This window comes from Trematomus bernacchii, unplaced genomic scaffold (assembly GCF_902827165.1).
Source record: "Trematomus bernacchii unplaced genomic scaffold, fTreBer1.1, whole genome shotgun sequence".
Taxonomy (NCBI): domain Eukaryota; kingdom Metazoa; phylum Chordata; class Actinopteri; order Perciformes; family Nototheniidae; genus Trematomus; species Trematomus bernacchii.
In genome coordinates, this window is record NW_022987762.1 from 40,851 (window position 1) to 68,789 (window position 27,939).

The window sequence follows — 27,939 nt, forward strand, 5'->3', positions numbered from 1 at the left end:
TGGTATTCACAAACAAACGCAAGATTGATGGCCAACAGCTAACACTATATGATCGTCCAATGACAAAGGTGAATGAGTTCAAATACCTAGGACTGTGGTTTGATAGCAAATACACATGGAAAATGCATATTAAACAAGTGGAAACAAAATGCAAAAAAGTATTAAATGTATTGCGAGCTGTAGCTGGATGCAACTGGGGCGCAGACAAACAAGCATTAATAAACATTTACAGATCAATTATGAGGTCCACAATAGATTATGGTTGTATAGTGTATGGAGCAGCAGCAAAAACATCGCTTTTAAATTGATAGAATACAATATAAAGCATTGCGGTTGTGTATTGGAGCGATAAAGTCATCCCCTATCAATGCAGTTCTGATAGAAGCAGGAGAGACACCTCTGGATATCAGACGAGAGAAACTTGCTCTGTCATACTGGGTCAGGCTACAAGGAAGTGGAGAGGAAAATATTTCAAACAGAATATTACAGGATTGCTGGGAATATGCAAAATTCCAGGGACGTGGGTTTGGCTGGACGAGTAAGGAGAGAACGAGGGCATATGGAGTGGACAATATCACGTTTGCTAAAGCAACCCCATTTAGTAGTGTTCCTCCATGGCTTTTCCCAGAAGCTAAAATAGATATGAGTATTGTAGAAAGGAAAAAAGAGTGGCAAGTAAATGAAGTGGGAATTAAAGTATGTATCTGAATGAAAAGTATTACAATTGCCTACAAATTTAAGAACAAGGAAGAGTGTGTTGGAGTTGGTATATACATCCCAGAATTTAAAATATCTATTTCAAAAAATTAAAATTGAATTAAATTGAATTAAAATAAAAATTAAATTGAACTGATCAATTATCAGTGTACACAGCAGAAATGCTTGCTGTAATAATAGGATTACAGTGGGTTGAAGAGGTCAGACCAGATAGGGTGGTGATGTGCACAGATTCATTGTCCAGTTTACAAAGCATACAGTCAACAACAACTGCCAGAGAAGACATTCTCATTGAACTGAATCATAGCCTGTTAAGACTCCACAGAGGCGGCATAGATCTGCAGTTCTGCTGGGTGCCTGCTCATGAGGGGGTGAAAGGGAACGAGTGTGCTGATAAATTAGCAAAAAGTGCACTACAAAAGGAAATCACATTACCAGTTCAACTTGGAGAAGGAGAAGGGAAAGCAGTAATTAAGAAGAAAGGGATGGAGATCTGGCAGAAAAGGTGGGAGAAAGACCAGAAAGGCAAAGAGTATCACAAAGTACAAAAGACAATTACAATTCATATTTATAAAGAAAGAAACAGAAGGGAGGAAATCACGATCGCTAGACTCAGAATAAATCACACGGCTTTGAATGGTACTCTGTATGTCATGGGGAAAAGTGACAGTGACAAGTGTGGGAGCTGTGGAGTAAAAGAAGATGTAGAACATATCTTGATACATTGTGACATATATAAAGCGGAAAGAGAAAAACTAAAGGCTAAAGTTTTAGAGGCAGAGAGGGAATGGAGTGTGGTTGGTGTTTTGGGAACAAAAGGAGAGGGAGTAAGAGCTACCAGAAAGGCACTGTTTACATTCTTGAGTGAAACTGGGGTAGGAAAAATAATTTAACATTAGGTCAGGAAAGAACATAGATTTTTATTTTGTTTTATTTATTTCATGTTTTTTGTTGATTTATTTATTTATTTAGATTAGATCATAGGTTAAAGAGTTGGTATGATATGATGATTCATACTCATGTACAGTAGGTGGCGGTATGCACCTTTTAAGTTGTTTGCAATCCGCCAAAAACGAAGAGAAGAAGAAGAAGAAGAACATCAGACATCATGTCATCGGCAGCTCCGGAGGGTTTAGCGGCCTCCGGGACACCGGGGGGAGACACCGGGACACCGGGGGAAGACACCGGGACACCGGGGGGAGACACCGGCATGGCAGGATCCCGTAAAACAACCTTCGTTCAGGTGAGTTAGCACCGGGAGCTAACAAGAGCTATCGGGAGCTAATGGGAGCTAACTGGAGCTAACCGGAGCTGATGCGAGCTAGCTGCTTCTGCCAGGGGTAAAAACAGTATAAAAACAGTATTAATATAGTATTAAAAACTGTATTCAAACAGTGTTTAAAACGGTATGAAAACAATATCAATATAGTATAAATACAGTATTAAAACTGTTTTAAACAGTATAAAAGCCTGCATATAAAACAGTGTTTCAGCACAGGCTGTACAACAAAGGTGATTCAATAAATACACGCTGGTCCAAGTTACTGGGAGATATTATGGCGCAGTTCCATTGCAGCGCGGAGCTCGCTTTAAGCGTGCCGTGTCGTGCCGTCCCCTTTTTTGGTTGTGCTTCCACTAGGCCAATTACCGGCGCGGCACGGCGCGGGGCCACTTTTTCACCTCTTTTCTGGCCCTAGAAAATTGTGGTTCTATCGGGGCCAACAAACAGGGCTGAGTCGGGCTGAGTATGCTAAACTAGAGAGAGGAGCGCTGGCAAGAGGGCTAGAACTACAACAAGATGGACATATTTGACCGTGATTTAATTGTAATACACGTTTCAAAATGATGCCGAAGTAACAACATACTGATACCGGTTAGTAAAAACCATGAATTAATGCTTTGTCAAGTCTGCAGACAGACGGCAGGCGAAAAACCTTTTAAAATTCGTGTTTTTCTAGATGGAGATTGGCTAAGCTAACGCAGTATATGCCCCGACCGTCCACACTCACAACAACGGCCTATACAGACATAAATAAAGCAGCGACTGTATTCACCATGACACAGGCAGTCTGTGGTGTGTACTTGTTTAACTTTTGTCGAGTTTCTGAACATATATAAGGAGCTGTGAGCTCTGAGTGCTAACGGCTAACGGCTGTGTTGTGTTTCTGGATTTCTCATTGAAGATGACGTCACGGCTCCGCCTACACTGCGTTACTATAGTAACTACCCCAGTTCCTAAACTGTAATGGAAGCGCAGCATGAAGTGAGTCGGCCCTGTTAAGGCCCAACGCGGCCAAGCCGTACCGAGCCGTACCGAGTGTGGCCGAGGCCGACCGTGTAGTGGAAATGCGCCATTAGTAGATGACAAGTTAGAGCAGGCGCTGTGGGAATTGTAGTCTTTGATAGTGTGTTGACTACAGACGTCACAATTAGGTGGCCTTTCTTATGAAAACAAAAATACTGGCTCTAACACGTATATAACCTAAGATTCTCGTAGACTGGAATCTTAAGTTCTTGAGTAAATGTACTTAGTTACTTCTCACCTCTGCTATGAACCTACGTAGTAGCTGTACATTTGTTTTGTTGTGTCTGTCGGTTGTATTGAGTTGTCTTGATTGATCATTAAAGTGTTCTCAAAGCTGGTAAAGGTGCAGCTAGTTTGAATGACTTTGTATACTGCAGGGTAGCTTGTGAATTTACTCCAGGTGGAACTAAAGTCTGATTTAACACTTGATTATATTTCACATCACACATCCACATCTGTAAAGTAACTAAAGGTATTAAATACATGGAGTGGAGTAAAAGTACACCATTTACCTCTGAACTGTTCTAAAAGTACAAAGTAGCATTAAATGGAAATACTCAAGTAAAGTAAAAGTACCTCTAAATAGTACTTAAGTACAGTTCTTGAGTAAATGTACTTGGTTACTTCTCACCTCTGCTATGAACCTTTTTGTGCTTTTAGCTACAAAAACCAAGTAAGTGTGTTGCTGAATTTAGCGGAGAAATACAGAAAAGTGAAATGATTTGAATCAAATTGTTACAGCTCAAATGCATTGCAATGACTTAAACTGGAAGAGTAGGAAAAATAGTGAAGAAGCTTAAAACTTAAAAGAAAAGGTATAAACAACAACATGGCCATCATAATGGGGAACGTGAGGTCTTTGGGGAATAAGATGGACGAGCTCCGCGTGCTGACGAAGACGCAGTGGGAATACCGTGAGTGTAGCATCATGTGTTTTACCGAGACTTGGTTGCACTCGCTCATCCCGGATAATAACACGGCTCTCCCCGGCTTCACGAGTGTTCGGGCGGACAGGGACGTTATTCTGAGCGGTAAAAAGAAAGGAGGAGGGATTGCACTGTATGTGAACGAACGATGGTGTAATCCTGGACATGTTACTGTGAAGGAGCGTTTCTGTAGCCCGGACATTGAACTGCTAGCTGTGGGATTACGTCCATTTTATCTACCTAGAGAACTTTATTCTGTCATCGTAGTTGCTGTCTATATTCCACCGAATGCGGACGCGGAGGTGGCTGGTGACGTCATTCACTCCTCTGTGGCCAAACTCCAAACTCTTCACCCAAATGCATTCATAACAATAACTGGGGATTTTAACCGTGCAAAACTGGACAAATCTCTGCCTACATTCACTCAGTATGTGAAATGCCCCACCAGGGGAAATAATACTCTGGATCTTCTATATGCAAATACCAAGAATGCATATTGTGCCACTGCCCTCCCCCCCCTGGGCAGATCTGACCACAACCTCGTCTTTTTGGCTCCTAAATATGTCCCTCTGGTGCAGAGGCAGCCTGTATCCACCAGGACTGTGAGGAAATGGACTCCAGGGGCTAATGAGGCTCTACAGGACTGCTTCGAGACCACTGACTGGGACGTGCTTTGTGTGCCACATGGAGAGGACATCAATAATATGACTGACTGCATCACGGCTAAAACTGTCAACTGTTTCCCCAACAATAAACCCTGGATTACTAGTGACCTGAAAACTCTTTTAAATAAGAAAAAGGAAGCTTTTAAGTCTGGGGACAAATCAATGCTGAAGAGTATCCAGCATCAGCTGAGAGACAATTTGAGGAGGGGCAGAGATTCTTACAGGAAGAAGCTGGAGACTAATGGCGCGTTTCCACTACACGGCCTCGCTCGGCCCCGCTCAGTATGGCTGGGCCTCGTTAGGACTGGCTCACTTTATGGCGCATTTCCATTACAGTTTAGGAACTGGGGCAGTATCTATAGTAACGCAGTGTAGGCGGAGCCGTGACGTGATCTTCAGAGAACTCCAGAAAAACAACACAGCCGTTAGCTGTTAGCACTCAGAGCTCACAGCTCCTCATATATGTTCAGAAACTAGACAAAAGTTAAACAAGTACAAACCACAGACTGTCTGTGTCATGGTGAATACAGTCGCTGCTTTATTTATGTCTGTATAGGCCGTTGTTGTGAGTGTGGACGGTCGGAGCATATACTGCGTTAGCTTAGCCAATCTCCATTTAGAAAACAAGCATTTTAACCTGTTAAGCCCTGAGCCTGTTTTTCAGCTTTCAGGCTCGAAAATGCCACTTACACAACAAAGACTATATCTTCACTTCTAAAAGGGGGAAATTAATAATCTTTTTTCTCAAAGCAAGGTTACATCTGTGAGTTGGATGAAGAAGTGTCAGAAATCAATATAGATGTTTTTATTTTAAAATAAATTCATATGGAACATAGTAAAAACATGTAAATTCTATCTCCGCCTAAAAAAACCCCATTACAGATAGTGAAAACCACCCTTGGATGATGGGTTAGTAGACTAAAAGCTTTAGGAATCCAAAGTACAAAATATAATAAGTACCCTGTATCAAGATTGATGCAAAACAAGATAAATTTGACCTTTTTAGAGAGATTTAGAAAAATAAAGTCCAGGCGGACTCACCTCTGGGTAATTTGGGAACCATCAGTTCCATTTGACCTTTTTCACTGTAAAAATCATTTTATTACTTTGAATTATCACTATAGGTATTCATTCCATCCAAATACAACTGTTGTAAAAAAAAATAAAAAATAAAAAAATATACAAAATGAAGTTTGACTCCAACTGGAGCAGATTTATTTAAAACTTTACAATTTAGCATGCCATTCCTCGTAACAATTTTTTTTGGAAGTGAAGCACAGAGGGACCTCACACTTCCTGCAGTACACAGCTGTCTTCACCTTCTTTTTGCCAGCATCATGGCAGTTCCTGCAGTTCTTCCTGATCCGGACATCTTTCCCATAAAACTTGGGCCCGCATGTGAGTGGTGGTGGTGGGGGGTGGGGGGGGGGTGGAGGTGTTCCAAATTCCAACATTTCTGCAGCAAGCTGCTCCCTGAAAGTCTTCTGTGTGTGTGGCTTTGTCCTGCTGGGGTCACTCGTCATCTTGTGCAGCTCCTTGTGGAATCACCTGGGAAATTGAAGTTATATGGCCATTTCTTCCTCCAGTAGTCCGATCGGTTGGGAACGGTGACGAGGCCTGAGAAAATGATAATGGACAGGAAAACATAGAAATCCCTCAGTCAGCATTTTCCAAACATGCTTCTTTCCAGCCTGCAGTCTTTTCAGGGCGTTGGCGTTCGTGTTGGAAATGATTGTATGAACCACTGAAGCGCTAAAAAAAAAGTCTGAAAATGGAGAGGGGAGACCATGCTACAGTGGGGTCGAGCGCTGGGCCTGGGACCCTGGCTGGTGTGAAATTCAGTGGCTCTGGTGTTTGGTCATTCTCCTCTCTGAGTTCTTCTTCTGTCATTCTGGAAGAGGAAGAACCTTGGCCACGCTTCCTGCGTTTTACACATTTATCTGATGCTTTTCCTTTTCCTGGCTGAGGAGCGGGAGCCCCACCTCGGCCACGCTTCCTTTGGTTTACAGATGCATCTGACGCTGCAGAAAGCTGGTAGAAACCAGACGATGGTAAGTGAGTGCTTTTTGGATGCAGGCTGAGTGGCCAATACTGGTGCAGATCTCTTTCTGGAGGAATGTGATGGTGATGCAGGTGTGGCAGGTGTGGTCTGGGTGAAAGTAGGCAGTGGTGAAGCCATTGCATCCTCATCTCCATCACTATGAAAAGAAATGTGGAAAAACAAAGAGATTAGATTAATTCCTGTAATTCCTGTTTCCTTGGCAGTAAACATGCCATTTTGAGTGTGTGAAGGCAACACATTTAGTGACTATAGAGCCATTTCATCCCCATCACTTTGAAAAGAAACACTTTTTTTTTTTTAGATAATGTCTCGGGGCTTCTTAAATTTATGAAACTATTAATGTGTAGCACCAGATTAACGGTAATAATCTCAGCTAACTGAAGATATGAACCATTTTTAGCTAAAAGAAACAAGAGTAATACCAAGCCTTAGAATTAGCATTTTGCGAAAAAATGCTAACTAATGCTAACGGAGTTTTGCACAGCACTCACTCTCAAAATGCCCTTATTACTTATCGTAACTGCACAAACAAGATATCCGATTAAAGCTGAGACTCCACATATTCCATACATGTAGTGTCATCACTGTACGACCCCGAATTTGCGGAGCTTTCAGCCAGAAAAGAGAAAGTAAACAACATCCGGTTTAAAAAATATTACAATAATTACATCTTACCTTTTTTGATTTGTGATCAAAAGTTGTGTTCAACGGAATAAAAACGCTGCTCAAGGTTAATCCAATGTGTCTGTGTCACGTAGAATTTTTTACTGATAATACATCATCATATTTATGGCAATAAACTGGGTATAAAGTTTTGCAGTCAAGGCTTGTACTTTCAGATGTGCTTCGTTTGTTTTTCTATTACCTCTTAATTATTTATTAACTATATGAATAATCGTACACCAAATAACTAACTAATAGATAAAAACAGAGAGATTACATACCTTTCCCGTGGTGGAATTTCATCATCAGTCACAACGCTCCGGGTTCCGTTCTGGCTGCAAGAGGTCCTCGTCGTCGGACTCAGAATCAACAGGTAACATGTCTGCATCGCTGTCAGCATTAGTCACCATTTCCATTGCCTGTAAAGTCGTAAGCATCTCTTTCCTGCAAGCCATTATTACAAGTATAGCAAGTATAGCAAAAGTCCTAAACGCCAATCTTGTAGTCTGCTCCGTTATCTGCTGTCCGCTCTGCGCTCTGGGTCCTGCTGCAATTCCTCTTGTTTACGTACTAAACACTGCGTAGAGTGTGGTGCGTAGTGTGTGTGCCGCTGGCATTCACAATTTATACTTTACGCAGGACCATATCTATGGAACCCATTGGTCGATTTGAGTGATTTACACCTTTTTCTTAACCATTAGATCCAATAGAATCCGATGGGCAGTTCCAAAATCTACGTAAACATTACCATTGCGGAGAAGTACAAGCCTTGACTGCAAAACTTTATACCCAGTTTATTGCCATAAATATGATGATGTATTATCAGTAAAAAATTCTACGTGACACAGACACATTGGATTAACCTTGAGCGGCGTTTTTATTCCGTTGAACACAACTTTTGATCACAAATCAAAAAAGGTAAGATGTAATTATTGTAATATTTTTGAAACCGGATGTTGTTTACTTTCTCTTTTCTGGCTGAAAGCTCCGCAAATTCGGGGTCGTACAGTGATGACACTACATGTATGGAATATGTGGAGTCTCAGCTTTAATCGGATATCTTGTTTGTGCAGTTACGATAAGTAATAAGGGCATTTTGAGAGTGAGTGCTGTGCAAAACTCCGTTAGCATTAGTTAGCATTTTTTCGCAAAATGCTAATTCTAAGGCTTGGTATTACTCTTGTGTTTCTTTTAGCTAAAAATGGTTCATATCTTCAGTTAGCTGAGATTATTATTATTATGAGAGTGCTACACATTAATAGTTTCATAAATTTAAGAAGCCCTGAGACATTATCTAAAAAAAAAAAAGTGGGAGGGGTCCAATGGGGGGATCGCCGGGCTTAAGAGGTTAAAAGGATTTTCCCCTGCCGTCTGTCTGCAGACTTGACAAAGCATTAATTCATGGTTTTTACTAACCGGTATCAGTATGTTGTTACTTCGGCATCATTTTGAAACGTGTATTACAATTAAATCACGGTCAAATATGTCCATCTTGTTGTAGTTGTAGCCCCCTTGCCAGCGATGCTCTCTCTAGTTTAGCATACTCAGCCTGACTCAGCCTCGTTGTCTCTGGCCCTAGACCCACGATTTTATGAGGCCAGAAAAACTGTGAATTAGGACCCGCCGGCCGGTACTAGGCCAAGTGGAAACGCAACCAAAGACGGGCCGCTGACGTCACAGCCCTCTTAAACCGGGCTGCGTGCTGTAGTGGAAACGCGCCATAAGCTCCAGCAGAACAATAGCAGGGATGTCTGGGCTGGGATGAAGGCTATCACTGGCTTCAAAGGGAGAGACAGACTGACTGTGGGCACCCTGGAGAGGGCCAACGAGCTGAACACCTTCTTCAATAGGTTTAGCTCTCCGCCCGCTGCTGTCTCCTCCACCTCCACTTCTCACCTCACCTCCTCCTCTCAAGCCTGGCGTCAACATCGCCCCTCTGCTCACCACCTACACTTCTCACCTCTCCTCCACCACCCAGCCTGGCTTCTGCACCCCCCCTCTGCTCACATTGCCGCTGACCCCCCTCCCCCCTCTGCTCATCTTGCCTCAGACCCCCCCCCCTCTATACCCCCTGCCATCAAGCCCCCCTCCCCGCTTCACTGTTACCCCTTTCACACCAAGGCTTTTCCCCTTCTAGCTCCGTGCTAGAGCTTTTCTGGTTCAGAACCGGTTCTTCGGTTTAGCGCCGGCTCTTTCCACACCGCTCAGAGCCCGACTGGTGCTGCCGCTGCTGCGTCATGACGTCACAGTTTACGTCGCTGAGTTTCTCCCCAACGGAGCTCACCTCACAACAACAACGGGCCGGGGACTGCGTCGGGTCGATGATCGTGTTGCTTTTAATCATACGAAGCCAGATTAAATTAAATAACGACTTCTCCAACCTTATACTTTTCTCAAGAGTGCCGTGGTTCATTGTTTATTAATGTGTTTCAGCGGCATTTACCGACCGCTGCAGTGCTGACTGCTCTTCAACGGGAGTGTATGCTCCCGTTAGCTCCGGGTTAGCTCACACGGCTCTAAAGTATTCACTGTCTGACTGTCACACAAGCAGCTGTTACATATCCCCAGTTCCCCTTAAGTGAATGTGTGTCAGTCTGAATTGACGCTGTTTGGCATCACAACGCTGTTATGAAAGTTTCTCTGGTATAACATGGGTGATGTTAGCATAGCAACCGAAGCTAAACTGACTACTTGCTAAGCCGTTTTATACAGGCACTTTTTACCGGCGTATTTTTCATTATGATTCTACTTGTGATAGTCGGACATGACAACCTGTGCAGCCCAAGGTTCAAGGTTCAAGGTTCAAGGTTCTTTATTGTCAATCTGACATAGCTACAGAGTAATTATGCAGTTGAAAATCTTATGTCACAGGCTTCTCCAACAATGCAACATAATAACATAACATAATAACAATAAGAGCATGAGCAATACAAAAATAATAATAGTTATAAAAATGAAATAAAGTTATGATGTGGAATAGTGCAGTATGAGTCTATATACAAGTTATTGGAATGATATATATATATATTAGGTATTAGATACATACTACTGAGTAGCAGTTGAATGTTTGAAGTTGTTTCAACAGTTCAATTTTTTAACAGTCTCACTGCCCGCGGGAAGAAACTGTCTCCGAATCTTCTTGTCCTTTGCAGGATGCTGCGGTAACGTCTGCCAGACGGCAACAGAAAGAACAGTTTGTGGCTGGGGTGATGGGGGTCTTTGATAATCCGTAGTGATTTCTTCCTGAGCCGCTGGGAGTAAAGGTCCTCCATGGATGGCAGCTCCGTCCTGGTGATGTGCTGTGCAGTTTTCACCACCCTCTGTAAAGCCTTACGATCGAGGTCGGTGCAGCTGCCGTACCAGGCCGTCATGCTGCCAGTGAGGATACTCTCTATCGTGCACCTGTAGAAGTTGCAGAGTATCCTGGAATCCATTTTGAACCTCCTCAACCTGCGGAGGAAGAAGAGCCGCTGTCGAGCTTTCTTGGTGATGGTGGTGGTGTGAAGAGACCATGTCAGGTCCTCAGTGATGTGGACCCCAAGGAACCTGAAGCTTTTGACTCTCTCCACCGTAGTCCCATTGATGGCGATGGGGGCGTGTCCCTCTCCCTGCTGCTTCCTGTAGTCCACAATCAGCTCCTTTGTTTTGCTGATGTTGAGATGGAGGTTGTTCTCCTGGCACCAAGATGTCAGGTTTTCGACCTCCTCTCTGTACGCCGTCTCGTCATCGTCTGTGATCTGGCCGATGACGGTCGTGTCATCAGCAAACTTCACGATGGTGTTGGAGCTGTGTGTGGCCACGCAGTCATGGGTGAACAGGGAGTAGAGGAGAGGGCTGAGCACGCAGCCTTGAGGGGCACCGGTGTTGAGAATCAGGGTGGAGGATGTGATATTTCCCACCCGCACTGCCTGGGGTCTGCCCGTCAGGAAGTTCAGGATCCAGTCACAGAGGGCGCTGTTGAGCCCGAGGTCTCTGAGCTTGATGGCCAGCTTGGAGGGCACAATGGTGTTGAATGCTGAACTGTAGTCAATGAACAGCATTCTCACATATGTGTTCCTGTTCTTCGGGTCCAGGTGTGAGAGGGCAGTGTGGAGGGTGAGGGCTATGGCGTCGTCTGTGGACCTGTTTGCTCTGTAGGCAAACTGCAGGGGGTCCAGAGATTCAGGGAGGGAGGAGGTGATGAATAATTTGACTAACCGCTCAAAGCACTTCATTATGATGGAGGTGAGTGCTACTGGGCGGTAGTCGTTGGGGCAGGTGATGATTGTCTTTTTGGGGACAGGAATGATGGTGGAGTGTTTAAGACATGTGGGGACTACAGACTGCAGCAGGGACCTGTTGAAGATGTCTGTGAACACCTCTGCCAGCTGAACTGCACACACCCTGAGAACACGGCCAGGGATGCCATCAGGTCCAGGAGCCTTGTGTGGGTTAACCCTTTTAAAGGATTTACACACATCTGCCCTATTTAAAACAAAAGGGCAGTGTAGCTCCTGGTCCCTCTGTACCTCCACAGCCTGGCTGCTCTCAAAGCGTGCAAAAAAACTGTTTAGCTCATCTGGGAGAGATGCGCACGCAGACACTCCCGCAGCACCCCCCGCTGCTCCTTTGTAGTCAGTCATTGTCCTTAGTCCCGCCCACATATTCCTAGTGTTACAGCCTTTGAAGTCAGATTCCACCTTGTCTTTGTACTGTCTCTTTGCATTTTGAATTGCTCTCCGGAGATCATACCTAGACTTCCTGTACTCCTCCAAATCTCCCGCTGTGTGCGCGAGAGTGCGCGCTTTCAGTTTGCCGCGCACCTCACCGTTTATTGGGAATGTCCGTACAGAAACCTTCGGTACCACGTCATCGATGCATTTCCCAATGTAGCAGATGACAGTGTCCGTGTGTGTGTTGATGTTATTGTCCTCAAACACACTCCAATCCGTAGATGCAAAGCAATCCTGCAGTGCTGAATCTGACTCCTCGCTCCATCGTTGTACTGTCCTTGTTATCGGTCTGTCCCTTTTAAGTTTCTGCTTGTACGCAGGCAACAACAGTAGTGAGATATGGTCTGATTTGCCGAAGGGAGGGCGAGGGAGAGCCTTATATCCATTCCGGAAAGGGGAATAAACATGGTCCAGTATGTTTCCCCCGCGCGTCGGGAAGTTGATGTGTTGGTAATATTTTGGCAAAACCTTCTTCATGTTGGCGGTGTTGAAATCTCCGGCCACAACGAACGCCGCATCTGGCCGTGAAGTCTCGGTTTTATCAATAAACCCAAACAGCTGATCGAGTGCCGTGTTGTTGTCGGCGAGTGGCTGCGGCGGGATATACACTGCTGTTATCACAACAGATGTGAATTCCCTCGGCAGATGGAAGGCCCGACATGAGATCATGAGGTGCTCTAGCTGTGCGGAACAGTCCGATGAAATAATCTTCACATCTGAGCACCAGTTGTTGTTAGTCATTACACACACACCGCCTCCCTTACTTTTCCCCGAGTTAGCAGTCCGGTCCTGACGAAAAATTGTATTGATTCCATCCGATAGCTGCTATAATAACAAACAAAACATCTGCCTGCTCTCCACAATGATCAATAACAGCGAACGGATGGTCAAAGTAAGGTACAAATAAACAGAATCACACGAAGCCTGGTTAGTGTTGCCTGACTTTATAAAGCGTGTTTTTTTTTTACAAGTGTGTGGTTGCGTTCTAGTCACTTTGCTCAGCACTACTGCTGGTTACAACTTTTATTTGCCGTACTCGCCTTAACTGTTATCTCAGGTTAATCTCGCCCCCCTCCGACGTAAGCGGTTCTTGCTTCTACACGGACAACTTTTTGGTGCTCGAAACGAACCGGATTCCGGAGCTTAGAGGCTGCTCCGCTGCGGTGTGAACAGGAAAACCCGGTGCTTTTCAAGCACCAGCACCGAACCGGCCCCGAAACACCGTTGGTGTGAATGGGGTATGTGAGCACAGGACAGGTCCAGAGTCAGATGGAAAAACTCCACCAAGGCAAGGCTGCTGGCCCTGATGGTATCAGCCCCAGGGTCCTGAGGACCTGTGCACGCCAGCTGGCTCCTGTTCTCCAGTATCTCTTCAACCTGAGCCTGCACCTGGAGACCATCCCGGTGCTGTGGAAGACATCCTGCGTTGTTCTGGTCCCTAAAAAGACAACTCCTTCTGGGCTCAATGACTATCGCCCTGTAGCACTCACATCTCATGTGATGAAGGCGCTGGAGAGACTGGTCTTGGCCCATCTCAGACCGCAGGTGAGATCATTCCTTGACCCTCTGCAATTTGCCTACCAGCCTCACCTGGGGGGGACGATGCCATTATTTACCTGCTGCAGCGTGCTCACTCATACCTGAATGGATCGGGTTGCACTGTGAGAATCACCTTTTTTGATTTCTCCAGTGCATTCAACACGATCCAGCCTCGGCTACTGAGTGACAAGCTGCAGGCTATGAGGGTAAACTCGTCCACCATCTCCTGGATTACCAACTACCTCACGGACAGACCACAGTACGTCCGGCGGGGCAGTGTGCTGTCTGATGTGGTGGTTGGTAGTATTGGAGCCCCACAGGGGACTGTGCTGTCTCCTTTCCTGTTCACCTTATACACCTCTGACTTTCTATACAACTCAGAGTCATGCCACCTGCAGAAGTTTTCGGATGACTCTGCAGTGGTAGGGTGTATAAGGGATGGACGGGAGGAGGAGTACAGAGCGCTGGTGGGTGATTTTGTTGAGTGGACTGGAAGAAATCATCTGCTTTTGAATGTGGCCAAGACCAGAGAGATGGTCATTGATTTCAGGAGGAAGAGGACATCTCCTCCTCTGCCCCTGTGCATTCTGGGAGAGGATGTGGCAGTTGTGGAGGTCTACAAGTACCTGGGAGTGCACTTAGACAATGGGCTGAACTGGAGGATCAACACTGACGCTGTGTACAAGAAGGGGATGAGCCGACTCTATTTTCTGAGGAAGCTGAGATCCTTCAACGTATGCAGTAAGATGCTGGAGATCTTCTATCAGTCTGTTGTGGCTAGTGCACTCTTCTTTGCTGCGGTCTGCTGGGGGGGCAGCATCAGAGCCGGTGACACCAGCAGGATCAATAAACTGATCAGGAAAGCTGGGTCAGTCATCGGCATCAAGCTGGACCCCTTTGAAGCTGTGGTGGAGAGGAGGACACTGAACAGGCTGTTGTCCATCATGGATAACCCCACCCATCCTCTCCACCTACAGCTGGACAGTAGGGATGTCCCGATCCGATCACGTGATCGGGGATCGGAGCCGATCACGTGATTTTCACGGGATCGGGGATCGGGAGAAAAAAATCGGGGATCGGAATTTTTTTTTTTTTTTTTTTATAAAATATTTTTATACATTTTATTTAATGTTACAAAACAAAAATGACCATGTTCACGTCTTAAAGTCATCCTGAGGCCTTAGTTTTGGGTTAAAATTACACAACATCATGTATGTGTTGCTTCTTTTGGGCTTGTTTTCATAGACCTGGTTGCTTATTTCTCTCAAATCTGGCAACAGTGGGCGCAGTGTCTAATAGTAGCAGTAAGCTAACAAGAGGCTACGTTCAGCTGGTGCCTCGGGAGTCGGGACAGAGAAAATGTCAGGAGTTTGGAAGTATTATAAAATTGAAAGCGAAGGCAGTGTAACAGCCAGATGCAATGTTTGCAAGGCGGAGGTTCCGCGTGGTGGAAAGAACAGAGCTACGTTCAACATGACCAATCTAATACAAACACCACCAACAACAACACGACGAGTACACAGCGGCCACTCAGGTAACGGCACTGAAACAACCGACACTTTCAGAGACTTTTAAAAGGAAAGAGAAACTGCCCCAGAACAGTGAAAAGGCCAACAAAATAACAGCCAAGATAGCTGAATTCATCGCGTTGGATGACCAGCCGTTATCTGTTACCTTTTTTTTCCTCTTAATGCATTGCATAAAGATCGGATCGGGAAAAATCGGTATCGGCAGATTGTCAAAATCAAATGATCGGAATCGGATCGGGAGCAAAAAAAGGTGATCGGGACATCCCTACTGGACAGTCAACGGAGCTCCTTCTCCAACAGACTGCTGCAGCTCCCCTGTCTCAAGGACAGATACTGGAAAACATTCCTGCCCACTGCAATAACTCTGTACAATAAATCACCTCTGGCTGGAAGAGAACTCTCTGCTCCATAGTTTCTCTAGAAATAAAACCACGTTGTACATTTTACTCATCCATAATCTGTTTCATATTTAATACTCTATAATTCCATATATTTTGAATATATATATATATATTTGTATATATATATATAATATCTGTATGTATATTTTGTATTTTGTATTTTGACATGTATATTTTATATTTTATATTTTATTTTATTTTATTTCTATTCTTGTATATTTTGTTTTATTGTAAAATGCCTTTTATGCTGCTGTAACAAAAACAATTTCCCAATTTGGGATCAATAAAGTACGATCTATCTATCTATGTATAGCCTCAATGTCCTGAAATAGCTGAGTAAGTTAATAGTGGAATGGTTTGTGCAGCTGAAAGTAGGCTGAAGGAGTTAGATATTAAATGTAAGTACACTGTAAAACCTGACAAGTTAATAGAACTCAAAAGTTTCTTTGAAACTGATTACATACAAATTTTTGAGTAATACTTATACCTTAACTGAAATGTTTTAAGTTAAAGTATAATCTTATCAATTGAGTTCTATTTAGTAGTAATTTTCAAGGCACACAAACATATTGTTTTTAAGTTAAAGAAACATTATATATTAAGTTTCATTTAACCAATAATTTGTGTTAACACTGTACGTATAAAGATCAAGTATTGTTGACTTAAAAATGTTCATATCTTTTCAACTAGCTATTTTGTTAGCACAGTACATATGAAAATCAAATATATTTAACTTGAATATTTGTATTATCTCTAAATAAAAAACTTTTCGCTGTATAAAACGCGATATGAATTAAAAACGTCAATTGATTAGTACTCAAAACTGACTGAATGTAGAGTACTTAAAACATTTTTTGAAACCGATTACATAAATATTTTCAGATAACTGTAACTCAAAATCCCTAAATTAACATTTTGAGTAAACATTAAAAAGCACTTTTACACTGACAATTTAAATGCAAATCACTGTTTTATTAAGAAACGATAGATATATATATATACATATATATATACACACATTATAGCAAATAACTCTTTTAAATAAAAAATATACCTTAAAAACAGTGCTAGGGCCTTGAGAAATATCTGTGTGTGTATTTTAACCACAATAGTTTCAAAAGAAACAAACTTTGGCTCTAAAAGTTATTATGTGAAAGGCTCCTCAAGTTAAAAGAGACTCTTCTATGAAATCAGTCTACCACGAGACACACCAGGTTCAGATGAAAGATCACTTGCACATACAGGGTCCAATGTCTTCAAGCCTACCAAGGCATATGAAAATGAATAGGTACTGAATACATTTAACAAAACCAGCATAGACACATAATAATGTGCTTGTGTTGGCAAGAATTAAACACAATTTTCAGGAACAGTTCTGCGTATTAATTTAACACATAAAGACCCAATACATATAAAAGTATAAAACAACATCTACAAACAGTCCTTCAACTTGAAGCTGAACAGTAACAAATCTGTCAATGCAATACAGAACACAGATGTAAAGCAGCAGGATGTAAACAGGAGAAGTGTGTGTGTGTGTGTGTGTGTGTGTGTGTGTGTGTGTGTGTGTGTGTGTGTGTGTGTGTGTGTGTGTGTGTGTGTGTGTGTGTGTGTGTGTGTGTGTGTGTGTGTGTGTGTGTGTGTGTGTGTGTGTGTGTGTGTGTGTGTGTGTGTGTGTGTGTGTGTGTTTTTTTCGGAGAAAAATAATGTTGGCAGTTTGCATAGGGGCGGTACCCTTGCTCAAATCCACTGTTGCCAATAAAGACACCCCAATTTCACAAGGCGTGACCAGGACACTATGACTGCATCTTTAGTTTAAAGAACTTTAACTTTTGAACTCAGCCGAGAGCACAGCTTGCCAGGTGACTACGAACAACCAATCACAGCCGGAAGATATCTTGCCTGTCTTCCGTAAACACAAGTCTTCGGTAAAGAAGTTGTTTATTTTAGTGTGTGTGTGTGTGATTGTTAAAGTGCAACTTTGCACGTTGGTAGTATTACACTGCCAAAAGCTCATTTTTCAGGCTCAACACCCTGGGCTTCAAATTCTTCAAGTTCCCCTCATCAAGGCCCATCAACACTTTCTGGGTGAAGTCAAAAGTGTTGGCAAAAGTCTTTTGGATAGCTCAGATGCAGGGCAAAGGTCAGTGCAAAAAGCAGGATGAATGCGTCAGCCAGTGTGGGGAGTTCGATAACTCTGTTACCCTCAATGACAACAGCGATCCTCTCTGGGCAGAAGAGCGTGGTATCTGTTGACCTGGCACTGATCATGAGAAGTCCGACCGCGATGTCCTCTATGTCTGGATCATCAGACTGCTCCACCTGATGACAAGAACAGATAAACGTTACCCATTACCCCAAATTGCCTTGGCTATCTCAGAAATCTGTTTTCTGAAAAATACATCAGTAACATATCACATCAAATAACCTAATGTTTTGTGCATAATGTGGCTTTAACCCTTTAACTGCCAGACCAAGAAAAAAGCTATGGAAAAATTATTTGTTTGCATTTTTTTTTATCAAATGGGCCACAAATTAAAAAAAAATGTTTTGACTGACCCCACAGTTTTGTTTTTATGAGCCTCTACCAACTGGTCAAGCTGGCCTTTTATGGTAAAAGTGCATTTTCAAGAATCATCATATACAGTACAGTATTTGTACGCATCAAACTCAAATAAAACACAAACTCAAATACATTTGTTTCTTTTATGGAAAATGAGCAATATATACAACCAGATATATTCATAAAAGATAATACATTATAATTGTAAAAAAAACAAGTGTTTTTCAAAATAAAAAAAAGACTTGCTCATCTTACTGTAGATGCTGAATTGGCCTAACAAGAAACCACTGGCCTAACAGCAAATGTCTATATCCTGTGTTGGCCTAACTTGCTCATCTGTGAGCAACTTTGGGCTGAATGCCATGCATGAAAGGTGCTATATAAATTATTATCACTCTTTCACTCTGAGACTCATAAGGCAGTATTAGATGTAGTAATATTACCATGAATCTAGCCATTTATTTACCATATTTTATTGGAAAACATCTCTGAAACTCTGAAAAAGTCATATTGCTAGTTTACCATAAAAAGCCAATTCCACCGATTGGTTGAGCATATTTTCCAAAAAATAATTACACCCTTGTTAAAACTTTTTTTGTGCATCAAGTTATCTAAATATGTTCACTCAGTGCTTTGACACTAAAATATGTCAAAATTGATATGGTTACCTTACAAAAGTTGACCAAAAAGAGATTTCTTCAGCAGTGATTTTTAGCATTGCCAACTTTCTCAGTGGAAGCTAGCTGAAGGGCTTTCTATTCGAACCACAGTGACATCTAGAGGTTGTTTTGTGCATAACACGTCAACCAGATTGTAGAGCTGGCTGAATCAGATGGAGTTCAACTTCTTTTTTTAAACAAGATATCAAGACACAAAATGTGCTCTACCAAATGGTGGCGCTGGCAGTTAAAGGGTTAAGGAAACACCTATCAGCATTGCACAACATAATGTTACAGCCCCAGAAACTTCAGCCTCCAAAATAACCAATCGGTTGACATAAATGCTTTCTACAAAAAAAACATTTATAACCTTCATAAGGGTAGGATTTATTTTATCACTGTATTAGACTGTGTTACTATTAGCTAGTTGTACCTAATAAACTGGCAACTGAATATATATTTACAGTATAATCTCTCCCTACTACACATACAAAAATATGGGGAACACTAGAGATTATTTTGTATTGAACACTGATGCTGCAGGAAAGAAAGCCCTCTCTTAATTGTATATTTTATTAAATCACGTGAGCCCATTTTTTACACTGAAACCTAAAGAGCTTAATTTCAAATAAATCCTAAAGTAGTAAAGTAAAGGGAGATTATATTCAACATATCCATTGTGTACCTTACAATAATTACAATTCTTATGGCAATATTCAAATCTTGGAACTAGAACCTGAATGGGATGTGAGCAACACAAGAGATAATGTTTGAGTAGTATAACCTCAGTGACAGAATCAAGCTTTGATGACACCAGGACAGTTCATACTTTTTCAAACTAAATCTATCATTTATTATAATTTTTTCACTACAAAAATTCAAATAATTGTCTTCCTGCGATAGAGCTCCTGAAACAATGTAACAAGATAAACTATATTTTTTTGATGACCTGTCACATACATTCAAAACAGTTATTATGCTGACTTACATGCCACAGCCTCAGAAACGTGGAGTCATCTTCATGCAGATATGCAGGCAGAGCACGGAGGACAGCAGCACGTCGGACATGGACGTCACCTTGCTCCTTGAGTGTGAGAACATATCTTTGTTTTACTTTGGATGCTAAACAGTATAGCCACACAACAATTGATATCACAAGAAAGGGCTCTTCCATGACTGAAGAGATTACCATTTTGACAAAGATAATCCACTCTAGTATGAGAATAAAACACCAAGAGGCATAACCGACTCACCTGGAGGTCATAGGAGACGAATAGCTGATTCAGAACTTCAGCTACCTTCCCTTTGCTTGCCGCCTTCTTCCTGAACAGGCTCTGAAGACGGGGGGCATGTCTATCCAACTCCGCATAGAAGTGGTTCTTCAGGTTGAGGTTTGTTATCCTGTGAAACTCTGCCAAAATATAAAATGACTATTTAATTCACAGTACAATGTACATGTGGACTGAAGGCAGCAGAGATAAACACAAACATAACATGCTAAATCTGAGTAAACATGTCAAAGTTATCAGTGACAAAGGCACACAAAATAATTATATAGTGGTAATAAATACAATATTTTCACCTGTGACTCCATTTTCAAGGCAGGCCAGCGTTCCAGGATCTCTCCAACAGGTAGCTCATCATTGATGATCTCATTGCGCCGCAGGGCAAAGGTAGTCTGCATTAACTTTTCAATCAAGGGAAGGTTTTTATCACTCCTTGTAACTTCATCTACGATTTGGAGTCTCAATCGCTCAAGGCTTGTACCATCTTCACCCAGTGGGAAATTAGGCAAGAAATTCACCTCTGCCCTCTTTGGTCTTTTGATGTTAGAGTCAGATTGAAGAAGCCATATATCTGCCAGTTGCTTCAGTTTCCTAAAGAGAAAAAACATTGAAGGTTAGCTGGGTTGCAAAGTTTTCACAAAATGATCTGAGAAACACTATTTTCGAACCTAAAATGGCAACACAGTCTCACGGCATTTCGTGTTATAGTCACGAAATTAATCTATTGATTCGTGTTCACCAACACGATTTCGCCATTTTTTTCGTGTCACACAGAACGATTTTAAAAGCAATGTAAATAATAACAAATTAGAAGGAAAAAGACATTTAAAAAAATACAGATTTCAGTATTCTGACACAGAACGATTTTAGAAGCAATGTATTTATATTGGTAGTGTGTTTCGTGCCTGCACCAAATAATAACAAATTAGAAGGAAAAAAAGATGACATAAAATACAGATTTCAGTATTCTGAGGCTCTGAGCCATTTCTTTTCCTCACTGACGGCAAAAAAACTCCTACATTATACAATTTAAAATAAAAGGGATAGGGTTAGGCTTAGGGTAAGATATTGAGTAAGAACATGTTTTTATGAACCACACAGCTTCCGGTCTTCCAAGACCCGACCGGACAAAAAGACGTGTTGCAGGCACGAAACATACTACCAATAGAAATACATTGCATTTAAAATCGTGTTGGTGAACACGAATCAATAGATTAAATTAATTTCGTGACTAATAACACAAAATGCCGTGAGACTGGGTTGAATATGGCGGCAGGAGGCTCGTTTTTCTTCTTTTTTGTTACCGCATGCATGTCTGTGCATGTTTTATTAGCTTGGAGGCATAGAGGATTTACGTTAATTTTATCCACTAACGTTTTAACATAACCTTGCGTTCTGAATCATTGCGTTCAAATTGCGAACGTAAATCCTCTATGCCTCCAAGTTAATAAAACATGCCCAGACATGCAGTAAAAAAAAAGAAGAAAGAAAATGCGCCGCCTGCCGCCATTTTAGGTTCGAATTTTCCAGAGAACTTTTGCAACACAAACGTTCCACTTTGAGATATAACTTAAAACAATATAGAAATACTGTCTTACACGTAAGTTAAATCATTTTTCAAGTGAGGCAGATATTAAATGTAGGCTAGCTAACAAGAGCTCAAATCAAACTAACACACCGACACAAAGTGCATTAGATGCAGAAATTAATAAAACATCATTTAAATACTGTGCAAAGGCAAGACGTAACTCACCTGAGTAGTGCGGCCAAAAAAAGGATCAAGATTCCGGCAGTGAGTGCAATCAGCAAGGTGGGGAAAGTATTCTTAAAAGCGATTTCAACCGAGGCGAGGAGCTAATGGCGGACTCTGGTGAAGGCATGGGTGAGAGAACGTCTAGGCACGTCGGGGGCGGAGCACATACGTGATGACGTCAGACAGATTCAGTAAAAATGTTTGAGTACAATCACCAATATGACCCAAAGTGGTTGAACACTGTATACACAATATTAAAAATCAGTTCAGCCTAGTCGTTAGCTTTCCCTCTAGCCTTTTACTTTTGGAGTAGCTATTGGTCCTTACCCTGCTGTGTGAAGAGGACAGGTTATCCAGCTCATCAGAAAGAGATCTCCGGTTCTGTGTCAGTGGAGCGTATCTGTTCTGGATTGGCACACTTGGTGGTTTAGGAGGATTGTTTGTAGTTCTCCCTTTAGCAGCTGTCCACGGCTGCTTCCTAGTATGAATAGTAGGGATGATCACCTTTTTTTGCATTTTCATTTCCAACACTGCCATCTTCTGTAGAAGTTTGTGGAAGTCATCTGTAGAGAGCGGAGGCATTTTGCTGCTAACTAGCTAAATAGCATGCAGTACCAGGCTTTAGCTGTTGTTAGGCCACGCTACTGTAGGAGTGAGGTCGTCGTAAAAATATTGAAATATGGCTGAAACCCTTCATCTATTTACGAAGAATAACTGTCCCAGTGATAAGTTAATGTCCAGGAGCCGCTGCTCGAAGTTATCAGAAAAGAAAAATAGGAAAATCAGCATCAAAAAGTAAGCAGAGGCAAGAGCAAGCAGAAAAACGTCTGCACTGTAAGAAGCAGGAAGCAGTGAATCTCCAACGAACGGATATTCGGGTACAGCCCTAGTGTGATCCCAAACATACTGTTGGAACCAAGGTAACACAGTCTCCAGGCGAAATTGCTTCATGTCCCCGAGCACTATTGCCGGTGCATCGGGGCGGCTGAGTTGCAGCTCGTGAACACGGTCAGCAATGGAGCCGGCCGCCATTGACGCTCTGTCGCTGGGAGGCACGTAGACAACAAACAGTAAAATACACCCGAATTCTCTAGGCAGATTAGAGGATGAAAGGGTCTTAACGTCATGCCAAGAATTTCTACGTTGGGATTGCAGGTTTTACATCTTACTGAGTATGATCGGCACCACAGATCATTAATATACACACAAATAACGCCTCCTCTGGTTTTCCCCGAGTTTGCATCGCTGTCTGCTCGAACAAGGGTGAATCCGGGTACCTCAAAGAGAGATTCAGGCATTGTAGATTGTAGCCAACTTTACGTGAAACATAATAAAAAGGCCTCACGAAATTCATGACAGTACCTTGTGTATGTCCTTAGTGTGTCCACTTTGTGTCCCTCCCCTCCTTCCTCGTCTCTTTTTCCTGGTGTTTCTAAGCGGCTCCCGAGGGATGTCATCCAATATTGAAGAGCACAGATGGCTTGGTGTATTCGTATGAGGCCGATCGCATTGTAGCTCCAGCATAGCCTCACCGCTGTACAGGGGCGGACTGGGACTACAAATCAGCCCGGGACTCTCGACCGGCCCACTTTGGTACCGCCGGCCCACCTCGGTAAATTATTAACGGGGGGGGGGGGTGCTAGTGAGTTATCCGAGCGGCCCACCTCGGTGCCGCAAGTAAATACCGCGAGGACATTGTCGGCGGGGGCGGGGGTGGTAGTGACTTCTCCGACCGGCCCACTTCAGTACCGGCCCATCGGGATTCGTCCCGGATGGCCAGTCCGCCCCTGCCGCTGTAGCAGCGTAGAGGCCGGGGCTCCTCGCACTAACCTGTTTGTGCTGTCACTCAGTTGTGTCTTGGAAAGTTGTATGGCTAGACATGGTCTGTAGAAGGCAAATGTAATCCACAGGATCAAACGCATGGTCTCTCAAATTTACGTTTCATACAGACACAACAACGTTTAGACAATAATTACACCAAACAAACAAAAACAAAACACAAGAGGAACGGAGCATACTGAGACGCGCAGTGACAGGATGCCGTTTCCCTCTGTCTCCTATATATACCAGAGGTGGGAGTAAGTCATACATGTGCAAGTCTCAAGTTACTGGGGTGAGAGTCAAGCAAGTCAAGTCATACCAAATCCTGATGAATAACCCCAGTTTCCACATTTATATCAGTTAGAAGACATCGGTTATGAAGAGTAGAGTTTTATTTTCAACTTTAGCAACAATGGAGAGTGGGGCTCTGAAATCATAAAACAGGTAATATGGGGAAGAATCAGGCAGTTCAATGTGTGTGTGTGTAGAGGTGTGTGTTGTTAAAACGTAGCAGACTGCGGTTGCTCTTTAGCTGTTCTAATGAAGGTAAACACAGTGAAGTAAACAGTAAAAGGCACAGCTCTTTGCAGCTGGTGCTGCTCTTCTCAGATTCTGCTGAGTTACACGTTACTGTCTCCTGGTGCTGCAGAGATTTCATGAAGTGAAGGATGTTTTCCTTCTATAAAACAGCTGTGGGCAGCAGATACTGTGAGAGTCACGGACATTAATTCATAGATCAAGGCAGACTGGTTCACAGACTCTCCTGTTTTGCCGATCCGGTGCTTAAACAAATAGCTCTCCTGGCCGAAATGTCCCTAAAATGAAGTCCGACTTCGAAATATATCTCAAATAATGTATGCACTGCCATTTCCCCACATAAACATAACAGTCTGCAATGAAACGTCTGTCTCCTGTGCGCTCCACTTCCTACTTGGCACACCGGTAACTTTCTCCTGCGAACGAGTTACTGTCTCTCACTCCTTTCTTTCATTGCCCTTTAGGGGCTTCGTACAATTCAAATGCAAATACTTTATTTTAGAAAGTAAAGTCCTTTCGAGTCATCTGTCTCAAGCCTAAGTCAATTCTCAAGTCATGAATACCAAGTCAAAGTCAAGTCGAGGATTTGATCAATGTTAGTCAAGCAAGTCTCAAGTCCAAAAATATGCGACTTGTTGGAGCAGAACGCCTATTGTGGTGGCTGATAGCCACCCCCTCTGCTACGCGCCGTTCGTTGGATGAGGCTGAAATCTCTATTAAATAAAGAAAGGAATTGAAAACACCGGAATCAAAAGTTATAACAATTATCTGAGTTTACTTCTGGTAGGAAACCAAACACATATACAAGTTATACAGAGTACTCCGGACTTCAGGTTTGTGATGCGATGCGGATAAAGGTGTCGGGACCCGCCAACTCATCAAACAAGAAGAAAGTGACTTCAGGTTTGTGATGCGATGCGGACACAGATATCGGGACCTGCCAACTCACCAAACAAGAAAGCATTTTACATTAAAAAACAACAGTATTCATAATCATATTTTGGGGCGGAGATGTTTTGACTTTTCCCTTCCCCTTTTACTCCAAAGCGAATGAGAGAGTCCGTGAGGAGGAGCTGTATGAGCTGCTCACATCCCCCAAGTGTTTTTACTGGTTGGATTCACTCCTGGTCGGGTTCAATACAGCGAATCAGAGTTCTGACCAGAACGTGAGATTCTAAAGTTTTACAAGGTCAAAGTCCATCTTATCTCTGCACCGGTATTCACTCCCTTACTTTCCCATGGGAGTTTTTCACATCAATTATTCTTTCTCATACAATTAAACCTTTGTGCACAAATATGATGATGTCCATAAGGACCTTGAGAAGAACATCTGTGTGTGGGGGTGAAAAGGAGCGGTGTGTGTGTGAAACAGGATCTCTGGGTCAGTGAGTTGAAAGTGAGAATATCATTTCTATATATGTGATTACCTAAAACAGTTGTGATTACTTAAAACAGTTCAAACAATACATGTTCACTAAAATACAATTCAAAATAATACATGTTTACTTCAATACAGTGTAGAATCATATCTTTTTACTTCAGACTCGAGTCAAGTCATGCGACTCGAGTCAAGTCATGTGACTCGAGTCAAGTCATGTGACTCGAATCCCCCACCTCTGGTATTTACTGTGGTTAGAATGTTGCTGTATTACTGTATCTAATATAATACAAATATAATAAACACAAACAGTTAGTAAAAGTAGTATTCCGTTAAGTCAACGTTTATATTAAGAGAGTTTTTATTGTGTTAACTGTATATGTTTTTATGCTTTTTAGATTTACTTTCTCTCTCCGTCTGTTCTAGAAACCGAAAGGAAGAGAGAGACGTCACAGCTGTCAGCAATGTGACAAATCCTTTACAACATCTAGACATTTAAAGCGCCACCTGCATATTCACACAGGAGATAAACCGTACAGCTGTGAAGAATGTGGGACAACTTTCACTACATCAAGTGTTCTCAAAAGACATCAACGTATTCACACTGGAGAAAAACCGTACAGCTGTGAAGAATGTGGGCAAACTTTCACTCAATCTAGTGATCTCAAATCACATCAACGTATTCACACTGGACAAAAACCGTACAGCTGTGAAGAATGTGGGCAAACTTTCACTCAATCAGGTGCCCTCAAATCACATCAACGTATTCACACAGGAGATAAACCGTACAGCTGTGAAGAGTGTGGGAAAACGTTCACTACATCAAGTGATCTCAAAAATCATCATCGTATTCATACTGGAGAAAAACCATACTGGTGTGAAGACTGTGGGAAAACGTTCACTACATCAAGTGATCTCAAAAATCATCATCGTATTCATACTGGAGAAAAACCGTACTGGTGTGAAGAGTGTGGGAAAACGTTCATTACATCAAGTGGTCTCAAAAAACATCATCGTATTCATACTGGAGAAAAACCGTACTGGTGTGAAGACTGTGGGAAAACGTTCACTACATCAAGTGATCTCAAAATTCATCATCGTATTCATACTGGAGAAAAACCGTACTGGTGTGAAGAGTGTGGGAAAACGTTCACTACATCAAGTCATCTCAAAAGACATCAACGTGTTCACACGAGAGAAAAACCATAGTGGTTTTAAGAGTGTGGCAACACGTTTTCTCAAAGTATTCACCTTAATGTCCACGAGCGAATCCATTCTGCATAGTTTTGAACAACTATGAGAGCCAAGCTAGCTGTTTCCTCCTCCCGATGTCCTGAGAGATGTCGTTATAATTTAAGAGTCTTTCTGAATTGAAGTCTGACTAATAGACTTCAATTCACAGTCAGTCTCGTTTTATGTCCCTGGACAAGGCCTGAGGTCCTCCTCAGCTTTTTTAATATCCCTAAAATCCCCCTAAATAAAATGGGTGAGGCTTTTCTCCACTACGCTCCCGAACTGTGGAACACCAGGAAATATCAGAGAGGCTCAGTGGACATTTTTAAATGCCAGTTAAAGAAACATCTCTTTAGATTAGATTTTTATTAGCAACCCCCCACTTTAAATGGTGTTTTAGTCTTTATTATTTACCTACTTTTATATTGTTTTATTTATGATATAGGAAGGGTTTTATCTTATATTAGTTATTTAACAGTTTCAATAGCAACATTTATTTTTACGTTGGTTTCTTTATATTTTAATCGTTTAACCTTTATTAGAATTATGATGTTTTTATTTCTGTTGTACCTATATGTTCACTTTACTTTATAGGGTTTTATATTGTTGAATCTATTCACCTGTCTTGTGTCTTATCTTTCCGAGATAAATCATATTTTTTTTTACTGTATTTCATTTGTTATTGTCATACCTTTTACCTCCTTGTGTATCTTAACCTGTTACAATGTTATATTTTGCTGCATGTATCTGTAAAGGTCTTAACATCTGAGGGGACTTTCTTGTTGTTTATTTTTAACTTGTGATGTGTCGCCATTTTGTAAAGCACTTTGAGCTGCACGTGCTGTATGAAAAGTGCTGTATGAAAAGTGCTGTATAAATAAAGCTTTATTATTACAACAGTTTTTTATGTTCTAACCAGCGTTCACACTATGCCAACACAAGGCCACAGAGATGCTGTTTCTCCAATTTAATTAATGTTTGTAATGGTTTCTGAACTATGAAGAAATGTTTTACTATGCTGTGTTTCAACCATGGTTTTCTAATAGCCTTGTTATTCCTTTTTTTAAATATTATATCTCAACTGCTAGCCTCGTTAAGCTGCATTGAAGGAATTTAGTTTCACTGTTCATTAATCTGCCGAGTAGTTTCTCCAATAATCTGTTTGGTTAATAAAATGTTGTGACTTTAAA

General features: G+C 42.1%; 1 protein-coding gene across 1 annotated transcript; it reads left to right on the forward strand.

Moving 5' to 3' along the window:
- Positions 1–1,814: 1,814 nt before the first annotated feature.
- LOC117496634 (gastrula zinc finger protein XlCGF17.1-like) lies at positions 1,815–27,939 on the forward strand. The gene is made up of 2 exons (XM_034148348.1): positions 1,815–1,960; positions 25,943–27,939. Exons 1-2 carry the CDS (start codon positions 1,826–1,828, stop codon positions 26,723–26,725), a joined length of 918 nt encoding a protein of 305 aa, XP_034004239.1. The 5' UTR covers positions 1,815–1,825; the 3' UTR covers positions 26,726–27,939.

Excerpts from the sequence above, each read along its gene's own strand:
- LOC117496634 (XM_034148348.1), top strand. The coding sequence starts at position 1,826 with ATGTCATCGGCAGCTCCGGAGGGTTTAGCGGCCTCCGGGACACCGGGG. Across the intron at positions 1,961-25,942 it reads GTAAAACAACCTTCGTTCAG|AAACCGAAAGGAAGAGAGAG; the intron begins GTGAGTTAGCAC and ends CGTCTGTTCTAG.